Below are 16,239 nucleotides of genomic sequence, written 5' to 3' on the forward strand. Positions count from 1 at the left end.
AAGTAGCAGATGTACCAGACAAAGTTTTTGATCACTGACTGTAATGTAAAAACTCAAAACTTGACTTTCTGTTTCACTGCCAAACATGCAAACATGACTAACTTCCAAAAAGGACAGGGGGAAAAAAAGGACTAGAATCCAAATTAATCACACAACATTCAGAACACACTGTTTCATTATTGAATAGCTGGTGTTTCTTGGAAATATGAAAGAAGAGCTGCTTTGAGATAGAGAATGATCTTCAGAATTCCTTTTAGCCACACCACACAAAACAGGGGATGCTCCTAGGGGATTTTGCATGTGGGTTTTGCCTTTGGGAGATGGTCACTCACTTATCTGTTGGCTTTAATATTCAACTTTCTGATCATTACTTCCTGGCTGAAACCTAAGCTGAGGAAAACAAGCACTCACCCAGCTGTGGCAGGTAAACACTGTCACTTGGAGCTGCTAATTTTTGTGGCTGCAGTAGCTCACCTCCTGCTCTTGGCAGTCAAGGAGCTGTGCACACTTCTCCCCAGGGGTGATGCAGAGTGAGACTCACACCCTGTAGGAGCCTCTCTCTGTCCATTAACTACAGAGGGAGTCAGAGGAAATTATACCCTTAGCTAAATTTGGTTATTGTGAATCCCCTTCCCACATTTGAGTACGCTTCATACCAGGCCGATCTCGCAGCAGGGAATGATTAGCTGAAGTTAAGCATCTGACAATCCACTTTAATGAGAAATAACTGATGGCAACCTGCCATTAGCTTCAGTTGAATAGCTTTTATTTTTAGCTGGTGTTGCTCAGATGCAGCTTCCATCCAGCATGTGCTGGGAAAGCTGTCATCTCAAAGTAGTCTCCAGGTCTTGGTTGTGCCAGTGAGAGTGTCAGGGCTCAAGAGCTCCAGTTTCTGGAGGTCAGAGAAAAGTCACTGTAGTTCTGGGAAAGTTTCAAAGAGTGAGATAAAACAAAAAGCCTGGAGGAACAGCACAGAGGCATGTGGTCCCAAGAGACCTTGTAAGAAAAGTTACTGAAATCCCGAGAGCGTGTTGAATGAATGAGCAGGGTCTCCAGGGAGAGAAACAGCACAAGGGAAAGGCACAGAGAGAGCCTGCTGAAATAAAACATGATTTTGGTACTGTCCAAGAGTGCCCAGTGAGAGGAATAGCTGCAGAAGTTCTCTATTGTATCTGCTGCTTCACATGGATCTAAACTTTTATCAGAGGAGATTGTAGGGAGGGGCATGGGAAAAGAGCAAGATGAGTTCTCAGGTGAATACGGGGTAGAATCTCAGTTTCTACAGATGAGCATTTAACTGAGAAGCTGCTGCACATGAATGCAGAACATGTCTTTGTGCCTCTAAAGAGACCCCAGGGAAGTGTGCAACTCAACCCCATGGCACCAAGCACTTGAAGAGCAGCTGAAACTCTTGCAGTCCCTCTCTCTGAGTGCCCCCCTCAGAAATACATTTTCATATAACAGCTTACAACTGTGATGAGTATCTACAACTTCTCTGGCTGGAGGTTTGAGCCTTTTTGTCTCCATTTATCAGCACAGAGACTCATCTGACCTTTCCCAGAAGCTGCTGTAAGTTCATGATGAGTAATAAGAGAATAGAACACTCAGAGTGAACCCACCAATTGGCTGGTGAGATACTCCCAGCCAGCTTCTATCCCAAAATAATACAAGAGGGCTCAAGGCAGGGCAATAACGTACCTTCTAGGGAATCTTGAAGCAACAGCTTTCTAGAATAGGTTTTTACCGAATGAAAGGCTGTAAAAAAGCTTACAAATAAAGCAGTTGCTCCACACAGCAGAGTTTGAGGCCAGATGCACTATTTGTATGCACTTGATTTCATTCACCCATTCTCTTGCCTCAAGTTTGTGCCAAGCACATGTCCTGGAGCAGCCCAGAGCATAGCAAGAACAAGCCCAAAACATTTGCTGGGAGGGCACATTGGAGCAAACTTCCCATAACACCTCACAGCTGGGAGAGCAGATTTCTGGAGTCAAGAGGCACACATTTTGCATTAGCAAAGAAAGGAAATAAAAAGTCAAGACTAGCAAGATCCAGAAAGGGCATGTTTGGGTTTTTTTTGAACAAATCAACATTTATTTCAATTTAGTCAAACAACTTGTTGAAGCACTTATCTAAGTTCTACTTTACATTTTGTATTTACACTGTCCTCATTCTGTGACAAAAATAAAATAATTCCCGACCCTGAAGTTTCCAGAATAAGTGTAGCTAGCAGCAAAAATAACAAAGCCCCAAACACAAAGCAAAAATCTCCCTTGATATATTTTGATAGGAGACTTATGCATGTTCCGTAAAAAAACCCTGAACCTTTATGTAAAGCTGTATGGGATGATGAGGGGGTAAATGTCATGTTTGAAGCTGAACAAGAAGAGCAGCTCTGCTGGCCTTTGCAAGTACACTGTTACTTTTAGCATAAGGAACTGTGAAATGCTTAGACACCCACATAGAAGCAGACTTTTTAACTTTGATCTAAGTAGTTTTGCTCTGCTGGGAGCGTGAGGGTACCAGAGTATGCGAATACCATCTTTTATCCTGGATGTTAGGCACAAAACCAAACTTTATTACACATGGTTTCCAAGCAGCTGTGAGGACAATATAAGCCTTATTCTTTTGTGAAGTGTCAAGGGTCAGCTTCATTCAGCAGCTTCCAAATTGAGCTACTGTAAGAATTTTGAAGTAATTTTTCAGTTAAATGACATCATTGCTAAGGTCAACTCTGCCTTACACTTGAAGGCAGCAGTCTCGATGACAAGGTGGACCACTCTGCTGAACTGGGGGAGAGGAGGGCGGACAACAATATTTGAATATTGTATTTAGGTCTCCCTACCTCAAAGGAAACTGTGGCTAAGTACCCAAACAATTCTTCATGAAAACAACAGAAGAATATCAGTGACAAAATTGGAATTGGAAAACAAGCAAGAACAGAACCCAAAGCTTTTTGGGATAGGAAGAAAAACTGCATATTGAGAAAGAAGGGATTGGTCATTAAACTTTCCAGGCACACACAGGGCTCAGAAAGCACAGATAACAAGCAGAACAAACAAACACAACTGTGTGCATCTTAGCATCAGCTTCTTTTGCCAAATGCAGTAGCTTCCAACACTCAGCGGCTGTCTCTTGCTTTCTAGTGCTGTGGAGTTCTCTTTGGTACTTGGAGGCTGTGAGGAGCTCCGGGCAAAGAGAGAGTCTTTGTCCAACATACCAACCAATTCCAAAGGCGGTGATCTTGAATAACTTTACTAAGCAAGAGTGACACAGATGTTTAGGAAAGGGGGCTTTTCTCTTAGTAAAGCTGTGGTAGGTGCAGTGGAAACCCAAGGCAATCTACATGCTTGTCAAATTGTGCCTAGGTAAGAACAGAGTCCTCCATGAACGTCTCTCATTTGTTCACTCTTAAATTATTCAGGCTCTGACAGCCCCTGAAAAGAAAAGAACGGAATAAGAATAAGTTGCAAGTGGGGCAGGGCAAGGGTGGACACCACGTAACCACCAAGAACAACGAGGTTGGGGTGTTTGACGACAGACACACTGCAGCTGGAGCCTCCAGGGCTGGTGCCCAAGGCAGCTTCCTCCACACCCTTGTCCTCCAGAACTACTAGCAGAAAATACAAGCTCAAAGCAAAGGTGCTGGTTGGGATGAATTAAAAGAAGTAATGAATGAAGTCAATGCAAACAGTGGTTTGGAAATAAAACACACAGATAAGAACTGCTGGTGCTTGTGATGCTTTGCTCTTTCAACACAGCACAGGAAAATGGCTAAGCAGCTCAGAGACTTTTTATTGCACACTAAAGACTATCAGTCAGACTTGTGGGAAGCTTTAATTAATTCAGCTTAAGTAGGAAAACCAGAACATCACTTGCTGTCCCATATAACAGGCTCACGCGATCTACGCCTTGGTTTTTTGTTTGACAGCTCCCCAGTGCAGGGAACAGCTCTGTGAGGAACCTTCCCTGTGATGCCAGTCAACAAGTTTATCAAATTTCAGGTGACGAAGTCACTACTACACTCTGTCTGCGTCAGCAAGAAAGATGGACAGGAACTTGAAGTTTCAGAGAGCATCTGCTGCATAAGAACACAAGAGCCCTCTGCAGCACCCTGCCGAGGTCTCAGCTCTCTGAAGCTGTGCTACTGCCTTGACCCAACCACCAGCCTTTCCAGTGAGGCTAGTCCTAAGAAACTCATTGATTTTGACTTTTGGAGAGTCACATGGAGCCTTCCATAGCTTTTATGGTGCCTATACCATTGCTCCTTACCAGCAGCATCCTCATGGAAAACAATTCTGCACCCAGCATAACAGAGACGTGGAGAGGTGTACTGCATAAACTGTACTGCTGCATTCCCATTTGCATCACCAACTCACATCACAAATAGCTGTAAAAATGCTCTACTAAGCAACACATCTAATAAACAATCATTATAAAAGCCATCTTCACTATTGTTGAATATTTGCTTCCTTTTGCAAGGATTAGTCTAGCAGCAGAGGCACTGATTTTAGGAAGACTTTGTCAAATACAGGTGATTTGTTACTGCAGTGTAAGATGACTGATCACAAACATCCAACTGCTTGATAGTTTAGTATCACCAGGACAAGTGACTGCAGTAAATATTCAGCAAGCATCAGTCTTTAGAGTTTGTCTGGAGCTTGCCTTGCTGTAGAGGCTTGTCTTGACACACTGCCAGATCAAATTTTACAGCAACACAGCTCTGAGCAGCTTCAGCCCCCTGCCCCCACTCCCCTGCCTCTAAGCAGTCAGGGATCTTTAAGTCTGAGTAATTTCTCTGACAGTAAGACAAAGTCAACTAAGATGCTGCTGTCTGCTCAGCACCTGTGCCCTGGCAGGAGCTGTGCTCTGCCTCTGTGGAGCTCAACTAACCACTAACATCCAAACCATTTCATAGAATCATAGAATCGACTTGGTTGGAAAAGACCTCCAAGATCATCGAGTCCAACCCTTGGTCCAACTCTAGTTCCTTTACTAGATCATGGCACCCAGCGCCATGTCCAATCTGTGTTTAAAAATCTCCAGGGATGGTGAATCCACCACCTCTCTGGGCAGCCCATTCCAATGCCTGATTACTCTCTCTGTAAAGAATTTTTTTCTGATATCCAACTTAAATTTCCCCTGGCAGAGCTTAAGCCCGTGCCCCCTTGTCCTATTGCTGAGTGCCTGGGAGTGCCTCCTTCTTGCCTAAAGCTATGATTTTCCTTCTGCCATTCTAGAAAGGATCCCTGTTGATTAATATTTATTCCATTTCCTAAAGAAATCTATTCAGCCTCCACATGCTTCCGCTGAGAGCGATGTTTGAATATTGTGCGGATCCTCAGGGTTCAAACTACAGAAGGTACAAAGAACACCAGACTTGAGGCACTTCAATGGTATTCGCTGTGAATCATCATTTCACATTGTACCACTCAGACACATTTGGATCTAAAATACATTTGCATTTCTAATTAAAGCAGATTACCATTAGTAACTAAAGAATGTCTTAAATCAGAATCCTTAGGCCATAAAAGCTAATTGCATGATGCTAAAACTGGATTTCAAAAATATACATATTATACCCCCTGCAGGATTAATTAGGCAACATCTCTTCAAAAGAGTTCTCAAAAGTGTATTTATTCAGCATGTGGTTAAATTATACTGGTTGTGCAACACTTCTCATGGCCTGCCTTGGCACACGCTCCCGTGGCAGCAGACAGCTGGGGCCTTGTTCATCAGGGGTGCTCAACATGTGCACATCTGATCCAGGACCGCAGCAAAGCCCAGTCCATGAGTAGGAACACGCACGTGGGTTCGTGCTCCTGCCTCACCACCACTCAGATGCTTGAGATGGTGCCTTCCCCTGATGCAACCCTGCTGCTGCTCCCCACGGTGCAGTGGGTGTTGTTCTGGCCACAGTCAACTGGTGCCACAGAACAAGCTGATCCCGAGTACGTGCGGAATGTGTTTCCCAGGACATGCACGCCTACATAAAGGCTGAAATCAACTGGGCGACATAAATCTGGAAGCTATCACTGCTGACTGTTTGATGTTCAGTTGGTAACCAGATTTCTACATGGCCTCAAGAAAATTTCTGGGTGCCCACTGAGCTGTAATGTGTTTTCAGATAGGTTATGACTGTATGGCATGTCCTGTGGGTGCAAGAAACCTGTGCTCACTAAAGCTGCGTGTGCATAATGAAGAGGTGAGAAAAAAATCCAACACAGCATAACAGGGCACATCCTCAGCTGCTGTACTTCATAGCTACAATTGTCAGCAAGCCTGAACTGCATGAAAAAGTGTCCTCTGAGGATTTAGCTGTAGCTGGGGATATGCCACTCCCTGCTTTCCTCTGTGTTCTGATCTGCTTGCTCCATGTGAAAAATGAACATGGAAAATGCTCAGAAAACATAACAGTAGAGACAGCTCCAGTGTCACTAAATACAGTCCCTTCTTATCATGAGCCAGAGTCTATCTCTTTTCTAAATGTCTAATTCCATGCTGTCTTGTAACCAGGGATCTTTGCTCAAAACTCACATATAGACTACACTTGTGCTTTCCTGTAGATAGCAACATTAAATTTCCATGTTTAATATACAATCTTCCAATACAAAAGATAATAATCTCCACCAGAAACCACCTACTGGTTCCTCAGGATGATGTTTGCTAATGGGTTCCCAGCAGGTCTGCCTCCCAGGATTCACCCCTTTATGGAACTTCACGGCCTGGAATATATTTTGCAGGGATTTCAAAGTTGTTGAGCTGTACCAGGATGGCTGTACCACATGGAACAACCAAGAGCAACAAAACAGCAATTACTAACCCGTGTCAACACATGAAATAGGAGACACACTTTTTCTGTTTTCCAAAAGTACTGAGCAACCACAGTTCCTGTATAGGAAAGGAGCACCCATAACCATTGGAAAGTGCTGGGAGGTCAGGGAGTAAGAAACCAGCCAGGGCTTTCTGCAACATGATCTTACGTGTGCTACATTAGTGAAAATCAAACGAAAAATACATAAACTGAAATATATAATGGGCCTCTGCCCATCAAAGAGAAGAAACCCCCATGGCTGTTCTATTATTAACTGCTATAATTCAGCCTCCAGGTTCTATTTTTCATCTCATTAGGACTTCACTGAAGAAATTTTCATATTTTGTCATATTATCTGAAAGGAGCCCAGATGATGTGTACGATTTCCATGTTTTTAGCCTGCTGGGGAGAGGATTGTGGGATTGGTCCAGGACAGACTGAAGGATTGAGAGACAGGTCAAACTCAAGGGGAGACCCAATGGACTTCCCTAACTACCTTTAATTCCAGGACTGGCTTGAGTTTCAGCTTAATCAGCCAGAGGAAACATTAGGAGCTAAAGCAAACAGGTTAATTTTTGGTTTGTGGTTTTCCAATGGCACAGGATGGTCAAGGGAGATGTTTTCAAGCTTATCAGTTATTTTCTAGTAATTCTTTACATGTCTTGAAGTCCTGCTTTTGATCTATGCATCTTTTTAAAGAAAACAGCCACATGAGCTTCTACAGTTGTGTTAAAAGCTGTCTTTACATGACACTGATGTAAGATTAGCAATTGAACTATTCTGCAATAGCAACTGATGCACAGTGGCTAAACTGGCAGAAAATTGGATTTCCTGAAAACCACAACATCTGTAGATCCCTGCTGCAATCACTGACTGCTCACCAACTGCTCCTTTGAAAAGACACTGCAACTTTTGCCGAACATGAAATGTTTTCATAAAGTCTGTTGACAGACAAGAATTAGACTGAAATAAAACAGTGTTCTGGAGTGTTTGAGAAGTTTCTTGATGCTTTTTTTAGACCAAAATATTCTGAGGTTTGGGTTTTTTTAACTTTGAAGTGATAGATTAGTTTTCCCAATTCATATGGAAGTTTTAACAAGGTGTATGCTGAAACATAACAGTTTGGGGGAAAAAACCAAACAAAAACCTTCTGGGGTCATGTGAAATAACTGGCCTTTTTGTTTCACTTTAAAATGGAAAGATTTTATTTCAGCATCCGTGCATTGAATTCCTGAACAATACATCTATCTGGCACTTATTTTATAGGAAAACAGCATGCTCAGTTACCCCATGTCTTTGCACTGAGCAGAGAATTACCCAAGCTATATTTTTCATAATTATCTGTTCTCCTTCCCTTAAAATTGTCTCCCTTCTCCAGGCTTTTGACAACATGAATAAAGCCTTGTGAATTCCTATATGTTTTGTGGAGTGAATGGGAAATTTAGGAGCTCTGCCTACATAAAAGCAAATCCTATGTTTCTTTAAAGTTGGACAAATATATAAAAGTTGAAAACAATGCAGCAATCTGAATAATAAGGACCCCCACCACATATTGACCTCCAGACTAGTAACTGAAAGTTCATCTTTACAGAAGCTCTTGCTATTTTACACAATCCAAAAGTAGTTAGAGCTGTCTAGCAGTGTGCATAAATTTCAAAAGACAAAAAAATCCAAACACTACTATTGCTTGGATCTTGAAAACTGAAAGTTGCTAAAGCATCCCAACACTGGCACTGATATGATAAACATCAGATTTACAGAAACTGCTGGTGGCAGATGAGAGCAGTGAGCAGAAAGTCTTGTGCAGGAACCAGCACTTCTAAAAACCTCGAACCTCCTGCACTCTTGAACATTTGCTATTTTACAGTAATACAGACCCACTGAAAATTTGACCTTCTGTATCCATGAACAAGGTTCCTACACTCAAAAAACCCTCCTGCAAACAGGTAAGATTTAATAACACTTAAAACTAAGCAATCCTAAAGCGAGTTCACTGTTCCCTCAGCCTGCCAGCAGAGTAGTGGCCATGCTTCTCCTTTGGCTGTCCATGTTCAGAGGTTTTCAGCCCCAGGACTTCTGAAATCCTCCTCTGTGCCGTTGCCACACACACAAATGCTAACAAGTTCAGAGTAGTGAATCTATTCACCCCAAAGACTGGCATGGGGACTGTTAGTCATGCTTTTGGGACAGGCTAAACTCAGGACTACCCATGAGGAGGAAGTAGAGCAGGTGAGAGAAAGCACAGTTTCACACTAACAAAAGAACAATTTTTTTTTGCTAACAGTATTCACCTTGTCAAGTTAATGCTGCTTGCTCAACTGAGCAGCTTTTCCATCAACTCTTTTGTCCCTTCCAATAACTCTCTGCTATGACCTACTCTGACTCCTGAGTCAGCCTGCAGAGGTGGGAAAACACAGGACTTGGAAGAGATGTTCCTGTCATGGGCTTACCAGTTTTCTCTCAATAGAACTGGGAGGAAATATCTCACCACAGCCATTTGTTCATGAATTTTTCAGGAGAAAGAGCAGAGATCAACTCTGGATGACAGAGAGACACTGCCTACAGAAGACCAGTACATTTGGTCCTCTTGACTTTACTGAGATGTGACTGATGAGCAAGAGGAGTCAAGGAGTTTATGTGGGGAAGGTTAACAGTTTCCTCATATTTCTCATTCAAGAAGAACCAGGAAACTAAGCAAGCTGTGGTTGACACCCTTAATTTTATTATTGTTTTCACTTCTGCCTTAATTTTGACGGAACTGCTTTGGCCATGCATTCCAATTATGCTTTACACAGTGTAGCCATGGTTCAGCCTGAAGCACTAAATAAAATATGGTCAAATTAGGAAATGTTATGGGCCCTGAATATACTACTGCAGATCACTCTCTTGCTACCACTCAGCACAAAGGTACCAGTTCTCTTAGCAAAGCTCTGCAGCTCTGTAACAGTGTCAGCACCTTCTATAAAAAGCACCATCAGATCTCACTTTTTACTTAATGAAGAAATAACTTTTATTAATGTGCTGTTGACAGCCCTTGCAATGATGCTGGTTTTCCTAACTTCCAGTTAAGGCTCTGTTTCTGATCAGCTAGGAAAGATGTACAAAGTGGCTGGCTGAACTCCCTTGACTGCACATAAGTCACCATCACTCTGTCAAGAGAAGCTGTCTTTGTTAATGTTACAGCTGAGCGCCAGTAACAAATCAAAGACTCAGGCAAGAAAAGGAAAAGGAAGGAAGGCAAGAAAAGGAAAAGGAAGGAAGGAAAGAAAGAAAGAAAGGAGAGGACAGTAAAACAAAAACAAAACAAGAAAAAAACCCAAACCAAAACAAACAAAACTGCAGAAGAAGGACCAAAACTGTAGGATATAGGAGCAGCTGGAGGGATAGAAAATTTATAAAAAGCGCTTTACTAAGAGCTTAGCACAGACACAAACCCACTCAACCTTTCATTTTTAACACACTGAGGTTCAAGGTTTGACATTCAGATTAAACTTCTTTTGTTCTGAAATGAAAAGTTTGGATACAATTAGCAGCTTACTAAAAAGAGTAACTGTTCAAGGAGTTCTTTACTGAAGTCAATACAACACATCCATTTAAATTCATCCTCCCAGTTTCTGGCTTCCCTCAAGTAGAAAGTCTTCTATATTTACACTCAAACCCACTCTGCAGTCACATAATATTACCTAGAATGGGGTTTAAGGTGTTCAACTCTAGCAGTTATTCTGACAATTGATTACTGTTAATCACACACCCCTTTGTTTGTCTGTACCTGATACATTCACAGTCCAGTAGGATGGGAACATCTCTCTCCTTGTGCTCAAAGGCATTTTCTCCACCTTGTTAGTGCTTTCCACTCTACTGGTGCCCCTTAGGGCAATGAGACCCCAGCATGCTCCAGGTTGAGCTGAACTATGGTAAAAAAATGTTCTCTGAATAAGGCCCTGGGTATAAGACAGCACACAGCATTTAATTTCTGGTTAAATCTGAGTCACTGGCTAGTCTTCACAGCTCCACCCAATCTCCATGCTCCCACCCACTGATGAACTTCAAAGCCCTGCACTGAAGATATTGCAGAGTAATGGGACTCACCCACTGGACTTTGCTCTATGCTTAAAGGCAGCAAAATTTTGACCTTCTCACATCCAAGGCATGCAGTGGACCATTTGCTTTAGAAAAGACATTTCACAAAGCAGGAACCCCTCCCATCTCTTCATTTCCCTCACCAGTACCCTTTTAAAGCGACCTCTAATTTGAACCACACAGGTAACTGCGGAGATAAACTTCATGTAAAAAGTAAATAAGGTATATTTGTTACATACAAGGCATACAGTTGTAATCCTGCACTGATTTCTAAGGAGAGTTCAATGACTTTTTAGCTATCAGAACACCAACAGAATTTGAACCCTTCTGTTGGGGCCAGTTTTGCAGTATTAAGAAGCATCCTGTTACACTAGGTCACTTTGCATTTGCACATTTAAGATATACAGCAAAAAGTCTTGTTTTTCCACTCTTGGCTTACTAAGACCATTGGCCTAAAGGCTATACAAGTCTACTGCTTCTAACTACCTCTTTTTATGACTGAAAGTAAGACTCTTGCTCTGCAGCACTCCTATATTAGGATTCATATCTCTCCATACTTCAGAACAGACAAGTAGTCCTTATTTAGTTCATGCAGTGGACTATCGAGGTCAGAGCAAAATTTTAAATGGTACTAAGTGTCATTTTCTTTCTCTGGATGGATCCCAATAGCTCTGTACATGGGCAAAGCTGACAAGATCAGAAACTCACCACGAGAAACAAGCAAAACAGCAGCATCAAGGTCTCTACTGCTGCAATAGACAGGAGAAAACTAATGCAAAAGAGCAGTTTGAGTCATCTATCAAACTCCTTCAGAGGAATGCCCAGTTACACAAAACTCAGGTATTTCATGATACCCTGGGGATCTAGGGTTTTGTTTTTTTCAGCTCTGCATTATTGCTGCTATTTAAGATATTAAGCATCCACATCACTTCCAAGCTTCACAGCATGAAAAGCACTGATGCAGCTCATATAGACACAACCTGTGTTTGAGCACAGACTGCATGGTCATCTTCTCAATTTCTCTCTCCCAAAGGTTCTTATTTGCAGCACAAAACCTCCTCAGTTGTTGCAAAAGATCAAGATACATCAGGCATCTGTCACCAGGAAAAAGAAGAGCCAAATTTCCAATGGAAAAGGGAAGGTCACATATGGGCAGCACTGAGAATAGTTGCAAGGTGCTTCACATCCCTCTAAAATATGAGCTACAGTCACCTATTTGCACTGCCAGTTCCACATCAGTGAGAAGCCCTGGGAAGAACAGTATCCCCCCTCCAGAAGCCCAAATGATCACTGAAAATGCAGAATACATGCAGTTAGAGCTTCAAAGGCCTAGTTTTTACTGCCCACAGTAAAGCACCTCCAAGTTTAATGGCAGAGGCTGCAAACAGGGGCACACTGATGCTGTAATCTGGGGCAGCTGAATCTCTCATCAAATGTCAGGTTTGGTACCTGCTTAAATTCAGAGAGTATGTCCATCATCTGACTATCTCTGGTTTTCATTAATAAATACAGCATGACAGATAGCCTTTTACAACTTTTTGCCTGACCTTTACTACCAAGGACAAGAAAGAAGTAAATCAATTTGTATCACAAAACACCTTTTGTTACCAACCCAATAAAGTAGAACTGCAAACACAGTTAACATTTCAAATGGTGAGAGAAGAGCCAGCTGTTTCCCCTTCCCCCTTCTAGAGACATCTGTAGGCAGGACAGGCAGCAGGGAGATTATAATCCGCTAGAACCAACATTTTCAAGACCAAAGCCCTGTCAGGGAGCTTGAATACTTCTCCAGCCTGGTGGATGGGCCAACACATTAAAGCACTGACTGTCCAAGAGATTTGGCTTTCACAATCGTTTAGTACCACAGCCTTTCTGTGGGCAGCCCTATCCCTACAACTGGATTCCATGTTCCTTCTTAGTGACTGCAAAACAGTTGGGTGTTGTGCACTGACCTCAAGAAGCACTTATTTGGCATGAAGTAGTGTGCTCTCCCTAGGCTCAAAAAGATCAATGTCTTACAAAGACATGGCAAACTCCATCACCAATTTGTTTGCTGCTGTCACCACATAAGTATGACTCTAATTCAATAGATTATAGGAGAGAGGGTTCCTGCATTGTAAATGTACACCTTGAGAAATTAGTAGGCCCACCAATCCTCAAAGTCATCTTTATCTGCTCTTTATCTGGGTTCCACAGTTAGCAAAAAACTACATTTGAAAGCTACAGTTATAAAAAAAAGGAGAGAAAACAAAAGCCAAGTTTTGTTTGGGACATTTTGCTTGGCCATTCAGAGAACAGGAAACATCAAATACCACAAACAACCTCCAAAAACTCACATTATCCAGAACTAGTTCAAGAGCCATATCACAGCTTAAAAATTGCATACTGGGAAACCTTCAGTCAATGCATCTGATCTGTGCTATTCCATGTAAAAGCCAGATTTTATTTTTACAAGGCGCTCCAGCTGCCCTGGCTTTCCCACATCTCTCTCAGCGCTCCAGCCCAGCCAGCTTCCCCAGACCTCCCCCCATCACCATTCAGAGATTTGTGAACTGTGAGAAACAGATGTTCTCAAACCATTTTGCTCCTACCCGAGCCCAAGAAAGACTAGAAGGGAAAAAAAAACACCAAACCCTCATTCAAGCAAATATTTCTCCCCGCCCTATTGACCCTACAGTCCCAGAGTGTTTCCTACCAGTAACGATAAAATGTATAATTGCATAAACTGTATCAACTTCAGCCCTCTCGCTCCGGTTACCGGCTCACCTGCCTCTGTCCCCGGGACCGAGGGCACCGCTGTCCCTCCGCCTGCCCCTGTTCCCGGCTTGTTCCAGAGGCAGCCGGCGGGGGGGACACTTCCCTGCCCTCTTGGCCCCCCAGCACCCTCCCCCGGAACAGGCTCCCCACCGCAGACCCCCACCGACCTTTCAAGGGGCGGCAGCAGCAACAGCACTTCGTCAGGAGCCATCCTACACCGGAGCGGGCGGGATAGGCGCGCCTGCCCGCTTTCATGCTGCCTTCGGGCTGCTCATGGCAAGGGGCCACCGGCCCGCTTGGGAAAAACAACAAATCAAATAATAACAAAAAAAAAAGAAGCCTTAGAGCCAAGAGACTGTTGAGGATCAGCCGTGATGCGCGGCCGAGCCGCTGGCGGCCGCGGCGCCGGAGCCGCTGTCCCCGAGCCGGGCGCGCTCCGCGGGGGCGGCGCCTTGAGCGAGGGGCGGCGGGGGCGGAGCGCTCGGCCCGGCAGGGAACGGGGGGGCTGCGGCCGGACAGGGCTCCCGCCGCTGTCTGGAACGAAAAGGGAGCTTTTCGGGGGAAGAAATGAAGAAATGCCGTATCTGCGCCCGGGCAGGCGGCATGCAGAGTCGGTAGCGAGAAATAAAAGCTGCCTGAGAGGAAGTTTGCTGAAGATTTGATACGTTGTGGAGGGAGAGTTCCTCCAAAGCCTTTAAAAGGCAAGATTTGTATTGCTGTGGGTTTTTTAAACTTACAACTTTTCCTTTTTTATTTATCCCCCCCTCCCCCCCGATACCATTCCTTAGCTCATGCATCTGACAGCTAAACCTCTGTAAAACTAGCTGAAAAGGCTGCCCAGCTGGTTGTGATCCCAAGAGCTCTGCCTGCCTGAAGCACAGCAGGGAGAATGCCTACCCTGCTTACACATGGACCAAGACACTGAAAATCCAGAAGCACGGCTTGTTTTGGAAGGTGCCAGCCTTTTATGTCGGGATTTCCCACCTAAAGCATAGAAAACTGGAGGTGCGAAAAACATCCTGAACCTTGCTGAAGGCAGCTGGTAGGAGAAGTTGGGCAGGATTCCAGAGCAACAGCATCATAGTTTTGCACTCTTGCATCAAAACCTGAACAAACCCAACAAGCCACTTCTCCCAGGCAGGAAGAGGTATTGAGAGGGAAGAGCTGAGGGCAGATGTGCTATGCTTTGTGCCTCTGTGTACCAGAGCTTCAGCCCAAGCAGGCATGGCTCTACTGATGCCACAGACTAAGGCTTTTGGTAATGGCTTTGGAGTAAGTGCCAGTACTGTGAGGCCAAGGGCCATTTCTGGACAGGAAGGGAGAGCTGTGGCCACAGCACAGTGTTCACAATCCCACCTTGGGTTGTGCCTATTTGAGTGGGTGTTGTTGTCCAGGGGCCAGCCTGTACTGGCTGATTCCATAAAACCACCAGGTGGGATCATGAAGACCCTGGAGCCATCCTGACAGAAGGACCTCAGCACCTGGTGCCAGAACAGGGCCAGAGGCCCTCACTGAGAGACTCCCTCCACCACAGCAGCAAATAGGAAACTTTCCTGCTTCACTTCTGGCTACTCTGCAGGAACTATTCTTCAACTACCGCCTCACTGCAAGGACTGACCACCTCATAACAAGCCTTAAACATGCAAATTTTTCCTGCCAATGCCCTTGAGCACCAAGGTACTTTCCAGTACATAAGAGCAAAGGGCACCATAACTCTACTTGCCTTTTGCTGTGTCCCGTGTTTCTTTGACTTGGGTCTCTGCCTATCTGGGAGCTGCAAGGGAATGTCTCGAGGGTGCACTCAGGGCTCTTGTGCCTGTAGCAGGGAGATAATACGTCGCACACAAAGCAGAAACCGCAGCTGCAGCCAGAGGAGGAAAGGGTGGACTGGGAACTAGCTGGGACACCCCTGCCTTCTGTACCTCTCCCTTTCCCTGTTTGCCTCTGCCATGGCTTCCCAAGCAACAGCTCTCCAGGTGGCCATTTTGGCTACCAGAAGTGCCAGGCAGTAAGCAGGCATGAGCTTAGGGCCTAAGTTACAGGAAACTTGTAGCAGAGCTATTCTGGGAAGGCAGCTCTTTGCTTCTGCTTTCGACTTTGTAGTGCATCTCTTTTTTTCCTTTATTTTTCTAATCCAACCTCACACACCACACCCACCTCCTGCCCCATGGGCTGGCTGCCTCCCACCTGATCTCAGCTTGCTTTGTGCAAAAAGAAAATATGCTTTTCACTGACACTTCACTGTTCATGGGGCAACTGGCCAGACTGGCGATACGGGCTCCGGGGCAGGAGCAATCCATGTACAGCACCTGGTTTGCCAGAGCCCAGCTCTGGCTGAGTTTTAAAAGTCAGCTTAAGAAAATCTTTAAGACTCCTCTTTCAAGAAACTAGGAAACGTTTTAAGCGCCGCATTTCACCCCTAAACTCTCGCGACTCTCGGAAGAGCTGTCCACTTCGAGGGGCCGCACTGGGGACCCCAGCGCGGCGGTGGCGGGGCCAGCGGGGACACCCGGCGGCGGGGCCCGGCACGGCGACCCTGGGGTAGCGGAGGACAGGGCTGCTCGGAGACATCGGCCGAGAACCAGAGA

General features: G+C 44.5%; 1 protein-coding gene across 5 annotated transcripts in view; it reads right to left on the reverse strand.

Annotated features, from left to right (window-relative positions):
• KALRN (kalirin RhoGEF kinase) overlaps window positions 1–16,239 on the reverse strand; it is a 500,698-nt gene that overhangs the window by 65,268 nt on the left and 419,191 nt on the right. Inside the window, exon 1 of one of the 5 annotated variants that reach the window (XM_071561945.1) lies at window positions 13,819–14,102. The exons of the other annotated variants lie outside the window; for them this stretch is intronic. Coding sequence (XP_071418046.1) covers window positions 13,819–13,906 — 88 coding nt within the window. The 5' untranslated portion in view covers window positions 13,907–14,102. Of the gene's footprint in view, window positions 1–13,818; window positions 14,103–16,239 lie in introns of those variants that run through there. 5 annotated transcript variants of the gene reach the window in all.

The sequence above is a fragment of the Pithys albifrons genome, chromosome 8 (assembly GCF_047495875.1).
Source record: "Pithys albifrons albifrons isolate INPA30051 chromosome 8, PitAlb_v1, whole genome shotgun sequence".
Lineage (NCBI taxonomy): Eukaryota > Metazoa > Chordata > Aves > Passeriformes > Thamnophilidae > Pithys > Pithys albifrons.